The following is a 13,951-nucleotide window of genomic DNA, read 5'->3' as shown; positions in this document are numbered from 1 at the left end:
CCTCCTCTTCCTTCTCTTCTTCCTCCTCCTCTTCCTTCTCCTCCTCTAAATGCAGCTGAATGGCTGTTGAGTGTCTCCTGCATTCTTAGTGCTGTAACTACTGATAACCTATGAAGAGCTCAAAGCTCATCCACTGAGAGGTGTGCCCACTATACAGCTTCATATGTTATTTGCTTGTACTGTAGTATTGACCAAGTGCAAAGTGATCTTTTGGGCACATTTTTGAAATGAATAAAAATGTAATGCTCAAGTCATCCTTGGAGGCAGTTTGGTGAGAATGATGGAGTTTCATCACTGAGGAGGGCCTGGTACCCAAGGAGCGCTTGGCTGTAGGACCCATTACTTCCATTTAGCACTGCTGCCTCTATTTCCTAGATTAATTATTAATCTATTAATAATTAAATAGTTGTCTATTCTCCTGAAATCTCTTGAACAAGCTGATCTTTTTCCCCCTCAGTTGGCCGCTTCTAAACATACACACTCCCTAGGAACACTTCCAAACTTAAGAAGTTCCAGCAAGCCTGCTCGGCCCTAGTTGACTGTTGTCAGGAAGCAGTAGTTTCCTGCAACATGAGGTGAGCTCCCCAAAGGAGCTTGGAAGATCAATATTGGTTTTCTTGGAGCTAGAACAGAAGCCACCGTCTTGTTGCCCATCTCAAAGGGGCCAACCTCTCACTACTGCTTTCCTCTGGTCTTTGAGGCAAGTTTCTAAATCCAGTCTACAGTCTTGGAGGGTATTGTCTAAAAGCACAAAGCTAGGTGCTGCGGCAAGGCAAGGGGCCTCCTCTCTTCCTACCTGGAATATCTGGCCTCTGGGGACATCTGTCTAAGCCTTGAAAGCCATCTGCCAGAGGGAAAGAAATGGTCAGGAATTCAGAAATTAAGTATCGCCTGCCTACCCTTCAGCAGGGACAAGCTCAGAGAGACTCAGAAGGGACATCCAATTATCTATGGTAGATCTCCAAGAGGTGGAAGAAAGCGTTGGGTGCTAAAGCACAAGGCAAGATGTCAAGGAAGTAGATGACCACTGAGAGGGGGTATGCCCAGAGGACATCTGATTAATAGCAAGCACCTGACAGAATGTGAAGATGGACAGGAGTGGAGGCAGAGACAGAAGGGCAACCGGGTCTGGAGCAGTGGCTGAGGAAAGTGATCAAGAACAACCCTCATCCTCTGGCTCCACGCCAAACGTTGGATTTCGCAGTCCTCTCTAGATCCAACAAAAGCTTGTCTCAAAATAAGGCCATTTCCCAGGCATTAGGGGTTAGAGTGCACACACCTGTTTGACACGGGACTGGCTATAGGACAGAAAAGGGGAAGAAAATGAATTGAGGTTTGGCTCATAAGTCTCTGCCTCAGGAGGCTCTTTGGACCGTCTACTAAGCCTTTGTGCATCCTTCCCCACGAATCCATCATACCATTGATGAGGGCATTGTGTGTTCTGAATATTACCCTTGGCACCAAGAGCAGGCACTCCTCCCTTATAGACGCTGCCCTTATAGACCCACATTCTGTCATGGACAGATGAAGCAGACCATCACAGGCAGCTCCAGTGCCAAATGTTATGGGAAAGTCTTATGAGGCTAGGGAGGAAGCAGGATGTGCAAGCATGGGGCTAGGGATGCCTTGTCGGAAAGATGACACCTAAGTTGAGACCTGAAGGACATGGACTCAAAGGATGGCATAAGACACAATCAGCACAAAGAGGGATGGGCCTGTCAAGTGCAGCAAACAGTCAGAGCCCCAGAGTGCCCAAGGCAGGTTTGACCTCCACAAAGGCTGCTTATAGAAACCAACTGTGGTTAAGGTCTTGTGGAACGGAACCTAGGGGAAGCCTGTGTGAGTGACACGGCGTCCGTTCTCTACAGTTCTTAGATAGCATATGCTTCTGCCAGCCGTGATGTGTGCGAGCCATTAGCCTTGGTGTTAATGGATTGTTTTTAAGGCTTATCTTAAGCCTAGGTAATAATGAGTGCCTACAGGTATGTACACGTACTACCATAGGTGCGTTTGGTACCCATCAAGACCAGAAGAGGGCAGCAGATCCCCTGAAAGAGGAGTAACAGATACTTGTGAATGCTGGGAATTGAAGTCGGGTCCTCTGCAAGAGCAGAAGTACTCTTAACCAACAAGTCCTCAATGTCACAACATTTTTAAACCATGGGTTCCATCTGTAGTGCCTGGCCCCCTAAGAGGCTTTGCTAACACTGTGGTACAAGGCTCCTCATCATTTGCGTTCTTAGCGCAGACTCTCCAGTGTGGCTAGGGTCCCAGTTAAACAGACACAAATAGGTAGATCCAAGGACTTTGGAATTGTCTTCCAAGCATTGGCTCTGTTCTGGTTTCTGGGGCCAGTAGAGGGTTAACCTCTCCTGATCTACTAAACCAGCTAACCTTTTTCAGGATAGGATAGGTAGAAGTCCCCGGCAATGTACAGCATTCTGAGCAGGCTATGACAGAAGTCAGGAGCAGAGTTGGGGCAGAGGTGGTCAGGGGACAGATGGTGTTTAAGTCAGAGTGCAGCTAGGGTCTCTATATAGCTAGGGGAGGTGACGGTGGGTAAGAGGGCAGAGGTAGGAGTGAGGGCAGTTGAGGGGTGGATAGAGGTTTTCGGGGGAAATCTGCTGGATGTGGCAAGTGAGAAATGCTCCCATTTCATGGTTCCATTGCTTCAAGGGAACCCATAGTGGAACGGAGAGGGAGAAAATTTCTCACATTTGGGGAGAAAAGAGACACTTGCCGTTATGAAAAGTGGGTTTGCACACTGAAAGAGAAGCACGGAAATCTGGGCCAGGAAGAGACAGGTGGTCAGGATTTAAAGTGCATCCTGTCAGTCTGTGCTGCTGTGCGTCTTTAGTGATGTTCTCCTTGGCAACCTAAGTAGGGAACTGGCCCCATTTCTGAGATCATATGGCTTCCTACCATTGAAGTGCCTCCCTCCCCACCCCCCCACCCCCCGCCCCAGATGCCCTTGACCCTTGCTGTCCCATCCAGACTCTCGGACTCTACATCGGGCCGAGTTCAGGACATTTGTCATAGGAGCAGGATCGGGATGCGTTGCAGGAAGAACTGGCCTCAAGAGTTGGGCAGAAGTGGTTCTCGAAGAGGCCCAGCAGTCTGCTGGGAGAACCACACACAGCTAGCTGCCTGGGAAACCTTGGAGAGGCCTCCGCAGGAATGGGTGGTGCCTTTGAGGGGCGCGTCTCTTTGAGGCGGAGCTTTGGGGGAAGCAGGAGTGGTCTGGGTGGACGGGGCGTGCCCGGGGCGGGGCTCTGCCGCCCTGGATCGAGCTACACTCCAGCACCGGCCCGCAGAGGCGGCTCCGGAGGGGCGGGGCGGCTCCTCCCTCGGGTCCGCTGCGAGCCCGCGCCTCCCAATTCCCGGAGCCGAGGAGGGCTCGCGGCGGCCGCTCCGCTGGGCTCCAGGTTGGGCTGCCGGGCGCTGGGCCAGGGCAGGCGGGAGCGGGGCGAGGGCTTGCGCGGAGGGCGGCGGCCTGGGCTCGCCGAGCCATGGCGGCCCCGGAGCCGGCGCCGAGGAGAGGCCGGGAGCGCGAGCGGGAGGACGAGAGCGAGGACGAGAGCGACATCCTGGAGGAGAGCCCGTGTGGCCGCTGGCAGAAGCGGCGGGAGCAGGTGGGCACGGGTGCGGGTGACGCCGACGTCCCTTAGCCTAAGGATGGAGGCCATGGGATCCGTGGGGCCGAGCCAGTAGGAGGGTCTCCCGGACGCCCTGGCCTCTGGAGGCCCTCGGATCCCTTTGGCCCCAAGTCCTGGTGAGAAACCCCCATTCCTTGAACACCAGTGTCATCCTGGGACCAACTCCACGTGCCTCTTGGATCCCCCACTACCCCTCTGGGGATCGTCCCAACCTCTAAAACCTACTTTACCTTCTGGCCCAGCCCCTGGACACCACCCCTCTTCCCCTGGGTCCTAGATCCCCAGTCTTACCACCTCAGCTCTCCCACTGAGCTGGGCAGGGCTAGCAGCGCATTCATGACTAGGGGAAGGTTGTGGCAGAGACCACGTCCACACCCTGGGTCTATTCGTATCAGGACATACACCCTTCCTACCTAGGTGAACCAAGGGAACATGCCCGGGATCCAGAGCACCTTCCTGGCCATGGACACGGAGGAGGGGGTAGAAGTGGTGTGGAACGAACTTCACTTCGGGGATAGGAAGGCCTTTGCGGCCCATGAGGTGAGGCTTGTCCATACCCCCTTTTGCCCCATACTGTTGATTGGCCCCACGAGCATCCTCCTTCCCCAGGAGAAGATCCAGACCATGTTTGAGCAGCTGGCGCTGGTGGACCATCCCAACATCGTCAAGCTGCACAAGTATTGGCTGGACGCCTCTGAGGCCCGCGCGAGGGTGAGCTAGGGGCGGGTGAAGGGCGGAGTGAAGCCACAGGCTGGGTGGGGCAGCATGGGGACCCACCCGCAACGGCGGAGCCCGCCTGCCCGCAGGTCATCTTCATCACAGAATACGTGTCGTCTGGCAGCCTCAAGCAGTTCCTCAAAAAGACCAAGAAGAACCACAAGGCCATGAACGCCCGGGTATGGGGAGTGGGCTGGGGACTGGAGGGAGTCCAGCAGAACTTAGGGACAGTGGTGGGGCGGGGGACTCCGAGAGACCTCGGTTCAGGAGTGGGGTAGCGGGCGGGCTCCGCAGGCTCAGAAGCCTCTTGGTGCCCACCCGACGGAGTCGTGCGTCCGCTGCCAGGCCTGGAAGCGCTGGTGTACGCAGATCCTGTCTGCACTCAGGTGAGAGCCTGACCTTGCCCACGCGCTTGCCCCCCTGCTCTGCACCTTTCCAGTGCTCTCTGACCCCGTTCTTCCTGCCTTCCATCCTCTATGCTTGCAGTTTTTTGCACGCCTGCAGTCCCCCCATCATCCACGGGAACCTGACCAGTGACACCATCTTCATTCAGCACAATGGCCTCATCAAGATCGGCTCTGGTGCTGGCGAGGAAGGGCGGGGCAGCGGGCAGGGGTGGGGAACCTGCGGGAGCCCAGGACAGAGACTGCCCCTGCTCCCGGCCCCACTGACGCCCTCTCTTTCTCTCTGCGTTGGCCGTTGCAGTGTGGTACCGCATCTTCTCCAATGGTGTGTGGGGTCTGTGGGGTGTGGGAGCCACGGAGAAACTGGTCTGTTTAGCTCAACGCTTTTCCTCAGCACTTCCTGATGATCTCCGGAGCCCTATACGAGCTGAACGGGAGGAACTCCGAAACCTGCACTTTTTCCCACCAGAGTATGGCGGTGAGTCCTTAATAAGCCGCTCTCAGGCGTCTGACCTGCTGGCACATCAGACTGACCAAGCCTGCCTTGCTTCTCCCGTTTCAGAAGTCAATGATGGGACTGCTGTGGACATCTTCTCCTTTGGGATGTGTGCACTGGAGGTACTGTCCACTCTCCTCATAGCCTCCGCTCCGGGATCTACTCCACCCCCTGCCATTTCCAATTTGTCCCTGCACTCAGATGGCTGTACTGGAGATCCAAGCCAATGGGGATACCAGAGTCACAGAAGAGGCCATCGCTAGAGCCAGGCACTCACTGAGTGACCCCAACATGCGGGTGAGCAGCTCACCTTGCCCCTCCAGAGCTGGCTGCAGGTGCTTCAGCTTGTCCTTGAATGGCTCTAGGCAGGCTAGAGGGTAGCCTGGTCAGTACATCTGAAAGTGTAGCAGGTGGACTAAGGTCCATGCGAAAGGAAGACTCTTCTAGAAGCTCATAAGATTCCACAAGGGTGAATGGAAGTAGGGCATGCGTGTTTAGAGCCCAAGGCCTGACTGTCCTCAGGTTTACAGAATCAGATTCTGAGCTCTAATGGGATGCCTTCTCTGCTCATTCATACAGGAAGGTGCCTCCAGCATCCCTGGGGTGGGAGGATGTGGTGATTGGGCCGGTGGGGTCTAGGGTCTTGAAGGACCTCCTCTACAGTGAGGATTTTTCTACCCACCACTTGCCTTTCTTTTCCACAACTTAGGAATTCATCCTCTCCTGCCTGGCCCGGGACCCTGCCCGCCGACCCTCAGCCCACAACCTCCTCTTCCACCGAGTGCTCTTTGAAGTGCACTCGCTGAAGCTGCTGGCAGCCCACTGCTTCATCCAGCACCAGTGTGAGGGGCAGAAGGGCCGGGGTGGACCAGGATCCTGGGGTCAGATCATGGAAGGGTCTTTGTAGTACCCTTAGGTTGGGTCCGTCTCCATGAGCATTTGTGTGGTTTGCAGACCTCATGCCTGAGAATGTGGTAGAGGAAAAGACTAAGGCCATGGACCTCCACGCAGTCTTGGCTGAGATGCCACAGCCCCATGGACCCCCAATGCAGTGGCGGTGAGTGGTGACCAAATGAGGCCTTCCCGTCTAGCTGCTTGGCTGGGCTTTGACCTGACACCTCTCAATGTACCTTCCACACCATTCTAGGTATTCAGAGGTCTCTTTCTTGGAGCTGGACAAATTCTTAGAGGATGTCAGGTGAGAACTAGCATGAGACTGAAGAAAAAGCACTATCGGGCCTGAACCCCCACCTACCTACTCCCTCGCCTATCTCCAGGAATGGGATCTATCCACTGATGAATTTTGCAGCTGCTCGGCCCTTGGGACTTCCCCGTGTGTTGGTCCCACCCCCCGAGGAGGCCCAAAAGGCCAAAACTCCAACACCAGAACCCTTTGACTCGGAGACCAGGAAGGTGAGTCCCAACTCCTGCTGGACTATGCCTATGCCTCTCAGAGTTGACCACAATCAGGGAATGGCTTCCTTTCTCTGGGGACCTGTCTCTCTCCATCCCGGTTTTCTCCCAGGCTGCCAGAGACCAAATCCAAGTTGACCCCTTTGTGGAAGCTGTAACTGAACCCGGAGACAACCATTTCCCCAGAGGCTTCTTGCTTTTGCAGTCTTTCCCCCATCCTGCTGTGTGCTCTCTTTCAGAGGCTTTGACCACCTCCGTTCCCCATCTGGATCCAGAGCCATCGCCCTGGTCTCCTTTCTCCTAGCTTCCTTCCTTCCTCACTACACCTTAAATTCAAATGGCAGTAGTCTGCATGTCCTGGATGCCAGCTGCCCAGAGAGCTAGTGGAGATCAGCCTACGCCCCAGTCTCCTGACCTGCCTCTGGTGGCACCTTGCTTTTCTGTATAGTCACACCCCAGGACGCAGCATTTCTTTGCTTTCCACAGTTCTCTGTCTCTCTGTCTCTGTCTCTCTCTCTCTGGCCTTGTATTCATCATTCAGTACCAAACAGAAGGCGGACTCTTGGAAGCCTTCCCTAATACCTCAGGGCTGGTTCAGTAAGACGTGCTTTCCGGACTTCCCTTGGAGATGTTTACCGTCTTTGGGTCTCTGCTGATCCTTCTGGGCTCCTTTAGTAAGCAATACTCTTGTGGCTAATACACCTTCCCTGCCCTCAGGTGGTCCAGATGCAGTGCAACCTGGAAAGAAGCGAGGACAAGGCTCGGTGGCACGTGAGCAAGGGCCCTGGGTGGGACTAAGAAGATGGGGACCAATCAGCTCTGGCGCCGCCCTGACCACGCCCTTCCATCCACAGCTTACTCTGCTTCTGGTGCTTGAGGACCGGCTACATCGGCAGCTGACCTATGATCTGCTCCCAAGTAGGCTGGTAGGGGGTCTGGTGGTGGGCTGGGGCTCAGGCTCTGGCTAGTGCCACAACTCATTTGTCCTGTGTTCTCTCTTCAGCCGACAGTGCCCAGGACCTCGCCGCTGAACTAGTGCATTATGGCTTCCTGCACGAGGTGGGTGGGTGCGCTGCGGGCGTGGGAAGGTGCAGGGTCTGCCGAGCTGCCCAGTAGTACCATGCCCCCCCACCCATCCACTGCAGGATGACCGGACAAAGCTAGCAGCCTTTCTGGAGACCACTTTTCTCAAGTATCGTGGGACACAAGCGTGACCTTCCCAGTCTTGACAGCCCAGCAGAGATACCAGGGCTCCGGGTTGTCTACTTGGCAAAGAGCCCCACACTGCTCAAAGCTGCCTTCTGCCTGTGCTCCCTGGAACTGAACACAGGCCCTGCCAGTGAACACACCCCTCCCCCCCAGCTTTCTGCAGCAGTGTGGGGCCCTGGGGTGGTGATGGAGCCCTGATGGGAGTGGATACAGGTCACTTAGGGGAACCACTCCATCTGGTACTGAACAACAGCCATGCCTTCAGGTGGCATAGAAACCTAGGAAAGAAGCCTGAACACAAAAGTAATAGAGCTCCTTCACAGTGCTGGGCATCAGGCAGACCAGACCTGACCTGATTGGAGAACCATAGACTTGGAGTTGGACCCATGGCCAGGAAATTCCATGGTCCTGCTCAGACCAGTCCCGATCCCTTGCAGACCTGCCTTGAGCCTTCTCTCTTATCTTCCACACTCTTGAGACCAGTACCTGTGTACTCCCCAAAGCCCTTGGGCAGGATCTTTCTATTCATCATCCCTCTGGCCTAACTAGGGGCTCAGTAGTCAGGCATCCTCTGCATCCCCTCCCTGGGGAAGTTGTGTGTTTGAGTCTGAGGATGTGGGTTCCTGGCTCCCTCTTTCTCTCCAACCCAACTTGTCTCTGATTCTTACTGGTTTCAAAGTCCTGGGGACTTCTTCCCCTCAGAACCATTCTGATTTCTTGGTTCTTGAACTGCCTCTCTTCCAACTTCCAACTTAAAGTCTTAAATGTTTTTAAATGTCTATATAAATTTAAGGCATTCACTTCCTTTTTAAATACTTCATGTGTGAAACCAGGAAAACTCACTCTTGTATTATTAATAGTTCCACATTGCTGCTGTTAACACATATCACAAACCCAGTGGTTTGAAACCACACACACACACAGTTCTGTACATCAAAAGTTTGATACGGGCTCTCACTAGGTTAAAACGCAGGCTAAGTTCCTTTCTGGAAGTTGGGGCTCACCTCCTGCTCCTTCAAGCTGTTGGCAGCATTCACTTCCCTGCAATGGTAAGGCAGAAACTCCTATTTTCTTAACAGCTGCCAACTAAGAGCCCTTCTCAGCTTCTAGAGGCCACCAACTTTCCTTAGCTCTTCTTCCTCCCCCTTCAAGACCAGCAGTGGCAAGCTGAATCTTTGTCGTGGACTCGCTGACTGGTTTTCCACTGCTAGGAAGTGCTGGGGCCTTTTGTGAGTTGGTTGGACCCACCTGGATAACCTAGGATGATCGCCTTCTCAGGGGCTGTAGCTTAACCACACCTGCACAGTACCTTCTGCTCTTGAGACTAATCATCCTGGGTTTTGGTGCTTGGAGAATGGACATGGGCGGTGGGTGTTGTTGCTGTCTTACCTACCATGACATCTTAACCAAAACCAAAACCTAAAATAATGGAAATTTGTCATGGGACATCTAATAAATTAAATGAACTCTGATTATGCATGGTCTGACATAGTTTGCTTTTAAAATCCACAACAGATTGTACAGGTAATTAAACTGAATTGAAAGCATCAATGCTATACTTTAGCATCTTTTTGGTTTGGTTTGGTTTTGATTCTTTTTTATGATAGGGTTTCTCTGTGTAGCCTTGGCTGTCCTGGAACTCACTTTGTAGACAAGGCTGATCTCGAACTCAGACATCTATTTCTCTGCCTCTGCCTCCCAAGTGCTGGGATTAAGGGCCTGCATCACCATCCGTCAGTTCAGTTTATCTTTAGAGATACAGTCTTGCTATTCAGCTCTGCTTGCCTGGAATTCAGTATCCAGAGCAGGCTGGTGCTGTGAGCCATTATAGGGTGTGAGTCATTGTACCTTACTGCAAACATACTGTTTTGAAAGTTGACTTGCTGGGCAGGGTCAATAGTGAATAGTAAATGCCGTCTTCTACCCTGATTTTACACAAATTCAAATCTCTTAGCCTCAGCCTGTGTATTAGTCAGGGTTCTCTAGAGTCACAGAACTTATGGAATGTCTCTCTATAGTAAGGGAATTTATTGTAATGACTTATAGTCTGTAGTCCAACTAACCCAATAATGGTCAGCTGTGATTGGGAAGTCCAAAAATCTAGTAGTTGCTCAGACCCACGAGGCTACTAGTTTCAACTGGTCTTTGGTATAAGCTGGAATCCTTAAGAAGTGGGCTCTAGCCGGGCAGTGGTGGCATACGCCTTTAATCCCAGCACTTGGGAGGCAGAGGCTGGTGGATTTCTGAGTTCAAGGGCAGCCTGGTCTACAGAGTAAGTTCCAGGACAGCCAGGGCTACACAGAGGAACCCTGTCTCGAAAAACAACAACAACAAAACAAACAAACAAACAACAACAACCACAACAACAACAAAAAGAAGTGGACTCTAACAAATGTGCTGGCTTCACTTTGTCCAAGGCTGGCCTTGAACTCAGAGATCTGCTTGCCTCAGTCTCCTGGGATTAAAGGCATGTGTTACCTTGCCTGAACCTAAGCTTTCCATGGCCACTATGCCTCAAGAAATCCATGTCAAGATGCAGTCAGAAGCCCGTGTCTTCCAACCTCAAGATCTGGATCACAGGTGTGCCCTCCTTTTCTGGATTGGAGGTCATTCCTGATGTAGTCAAGTTGACAACCAGGAATAGCCATCACAGCCTGAAATTCACTACATAGACAAGGCTTGCTTCAGTTTCACATAATGCTGGAATTAAAGGCATGTGCTGCCACGCACAGCCACAAGCATGCTTTTAGTCTTGTTTATTGGTTTTTATATGGTGCCCCCACATGGCAGTCTTTAGGGCTAGTCACCTGCCCACCCTCTGCCCCAGCATCACCCCCAGTTTGATGGGCATCACTGATGAGTACTACAGTTCCATCAGCGTAGGTTTTAGCAGAGAACAACGTGTCCTACATTATATTTTCCCTATTGCACAATTTTTTGTTTTCTCTGAAGTTAATAATTTTCCTTTTTAGTTCTTTTAAATGGTGTGTGTGTGTGTGTGTGTGTGTGTGTGTGTGTGTGTGTGTGTGTGTATCTGTCTGTGGACCATAACTCATGAGGAGGTCAGACAGCAACCTGTAGGCGTTAGGTTTTTCGTTTTTTCCCAAAGTTTTGTGCCTCATGTCCAATCTAGTTATGCTGTGTTGGGCTGATATCCCTGGGAGGCCTGCTCTTTTCTAAAGGAAACAGGAGAGTGGATGTGATAGGGGAGGGGAAGCTGGAAGGGGTGGAAGGGGAAACTGCAACTGGGATGTATTGGAAACAAAACAATTAAAAAAGAAAAGAAAAAAGTCTTCACTCTGCCCTTGAGCCCTCTCATGAGCAGCTCCTACATGTGCTTACCCATAACCACCCGATAAGTAAGTATAAAATAATAGAAAATACAAATTCAGGGCTGGAGAGATGGCTCAGTGGGTAAGAGCACTGACTGCTCTTCAGAAGGTCCTAAGTTCAAATCCCAGCAACCACATGGTAGCTCACAACCACCATGTGAGATCACCATAATGAGATTTGACATCCTCTTCTGGTGCATCTGGAGACAGCTACAGTATACTTATTTATAATAATAAATAAATCCTTGGGCGGAGCGAGCAGGGATTTAGCAAGCGGGGTCTACCGGAGCAAGTGGGAGCAGGACTGACTGGAGCAAAGTAGGGTCTAGCGGAGTGAGTAAATTCCCAACTAGATGAAGGCTTGCAACTATCTGTACAGTGTACACACACTGTAGTGTGTACTCATATATATAAAATAAATAAATCTTTTTTTAAAAAGGAAAAAATCGCAGGTCGGTGGTGGCGCACGCCTTTAATCCCAGCACTTGGGAAGCAGAGGCAGGCGGATTTCTGAGTTTGAGGCCAGCCTGGTCTACAGAGTGAGTTCCAGGACAGCCAGAGCTACACAGAGAAACCCTGTCTCAAAAAAAAAAAAAAAAAAAAAAAAAAGGAAAAAATCTTTAAAAAAAAAGATAATACAAATCCAACAACTCAGTAATTTATCTAGGAAATAGGAGAGAAATTGATAAACAACTCAAGAAAATGTCATTTTTCTTTCTTTTTTTCCCCTCTCTCTCTTTTTTTTTTTTTTTTTTTTTTTTTTTTTTTTTTTTTTACTGTGGCAGGTCACTGATAATTTCCAAAACACTAGGCAAGAAAAGATGAGAAACAGAAGAGCTCTTACACAGAAGGTCAGAAGCCTGGCAATCCCTGGAACTAGAGGAATGTAACATGACACCCTTAAGTCCTGAGGAGAGGGTTTTCAGCTAAACAAACTTCTCCATCTCGGCACATTTTCAAAGGTCTAAAATACGAATAAGGATAAACAGGCAAACATTCCATAACTTCCCATCCATTCTCCTCTGGAAATCTGAAGGATGTTCCTTCTCAAGTTGGGTAAATGAGGAGGCATACATGGGACCCAGAGAGAAGAGAAAGGCATGCAGATGGACCCTGGTGCAGGGCAACCCACACTGACGACTGAACCACAACACAGGAGCAAGCAGTAGGCTCACTCGGTGGACATTCCGTAAGAGAAGAGCAGTCAGTTGTGCTTGGTCCTAAATATTGAGAGGAGCCCGAAGATGAATTAATGGCAAACACATACCGGAGCAGAGCTGGGGATTGGCTCAGCAGTTAAAGGGGCTTGCCACCAAGCCTGATAATCTGAGTTCAATTAGATTACGGCTGGATGAGGCAACCCAGGAGGTGAAAGGGGGTCCCAAGAGCAGGCTAAAGAGTCAGAGGCACCCCCATTCCCACCGTTCGGAGTCCCATAAAACACCAAGCTAACAACCATAACATTTATGCAGAGGACCTAGCATTGTCCGTGAGCCCGGCTTAGCTGATTCTGTGGGTATAAATCTCCAATTTGGGCTCTCTCACCACCTAATGTTTGGCTGTGGGTCCCCACATCTGTTCCATCAGTGCTGGCAGAGGCATGTCTGATGACAAGAATCCTAGGTGCTCATCTGGACTTCTGTTGGCAGGTGTGGCCTCTGGTAGAGCAGGGAGACAAAACTTATTTCCAAAAGCAACTCTGTGAATCCCTGGGGTTCTGGGGTCTTACATGAGCAGGACTCCAAGAACTGGTTCCAAGCTTGCCTGTGGCCATACACACTATCACTCTAGAGGCAGAGACAGGTGGCTCTCAGAGTTTAAGGCCAACCTGATCTGTTTTGTTTTTCTGAGCCAGGATCTCTCTATGTAGTCATGACTGTCTTGGAATTTGCTTGGAACTAAGTGTAAAGGTAGACCAGGAGGGCCTCCAACTCACAGAGATCAGCCTTGCCCATGCTTAGAACAAGCACTCAGAAGCGGTGCTTGCTAAAAATCATTTGACTCACAAGACACCTAAAGCAGCCAGATACTGTCACCATGCAGTCTGACCTCCAGCTAGTTCTTCTAGGAAAGACAGATTCAACATTTCAAAGACTTTTAAAGTTTTTATCTGCTTGCCAAAGATTTTTCTGAAAAGCAAGGCCCATCATTATCAGAGGGTGGTGCCTGGGTTCCCCCTGGTGGTGGTGGTGAGACCCAGCCCACTCAACATCCTCCCCACGCGTGTGCGCGCGTGTATATGTGTGTGTGTGTGTGTGTTTTCAGAGGCTCTAGTGGGTCCATCTTATTCTAAATCTTGAAAAATATTGACCAATGTGATTAGTATAATTTCTTTTCTTGGAACTTTCAACTGTATGGGTTTTTTGTTTTGTATTTTGTTTGGAGACAGGATCTCTCTATGTAGTCCTGGCTGTCTTGGAAGTTGCTTGGAGCTTCTTGGAAAGGTAGATGAGGCTGGCCTCCAATTCACAGAGACTCTACTTGGCCCTGCCTCTGGAATGCTGGGATCACAGGCATATGCTACCACACCCAGCTCAACTTTATTTTTCAACCTATTGAATTGCTCATTTGCAGATTTAAATTTGTGTGTGGGGGGGTTGTTTTTCCGAGACAAGTGTTTCTCTGTGTAGCCCTGGCTCTTCTGAACTATGTAGACTAGGCTGGCCTGGAACTCAGAGACCTGCCTCTGCCTCCTAGTGCTGGGAGTAAAGGAGTACATCACTA

General features: G+C 51.0%; 1 protein-coding gene across 2 annotated transcripts; it reads left to right on the top strand.

Annotated features, from left to right (window-relative positions):
- Window positions 1-3,271: 3,271 nt before the first annotated feature.
- On the top strand, window positions 3,272-9,367 carry Nrbp2 (nuclear receptor binding protein 2). 2 transcript variants are annotated; one of them, XM_031346882.1, is made up of 18 exons: window positions 3,272-3,632; window positions 4,074-4,196; window positions 4,266-4,367; window positions 4,463-4,552; window positions 4,719-4,759; window positions 4,860-4,954; window positions 5,079-5,102; window positions 5,172-5,255; window positions 5,340-5,395; window positions 5,475-5,570; window positions 5,983-6,115; window positions 6,228-6,330; window positions 6,421-6,471; window positions 6,551-6,686; window positions 7,404-7,457; window positions 7,541-7,604; window positions 7,690-7,745; window positions 7,832-9,367. In XM_031346882.1, the coding sequence occupies exons 1-18, from the start codon at window positions 3,510-3,512 to the stop codon at window positions 7,898-7,900; spliced, it is 1,500 nt and encodes a 499-aa protein (XP_031202742.1). In that variant the 5' UTR covers window positions 3,272-3,509; the 3' UTR covers window positions 7,901-9,367. The 2 variants fall into 2 exon arrangements, 1 of the variants encoding a protein (XP_031202742.1); XR_004112185.1 differs by lacking the exons at window positions 7,690-7,745; window positions 7,832-9,367 and having other exon boundaries at window positions 6,583-6,686.
- The last annotated feature ends 4,584 nt before the right edge of the window (window positions 9,368-13,951 follow it).

This window comes from Mastomys coucha, unplaced genomic scaffold, assembly GCF_008632895.1.
Source record: "Mastomys coucha isolate ucsf_1 unplaced genomic scaffold, UCSF_Mcou_1 pScaffold11, whole genome shotgun sequence".
NCBI classification, from domain to species: Eukaryota; Metazoa; Chordata; class Mammalia; order Rodentia; family Muridae; genus Mastomys; species Mastomys coucha.
Note: the sequence above shows the minus strand (reverse complement) of the source record. Positions and strands in the feature narration are given on the sequence as shown.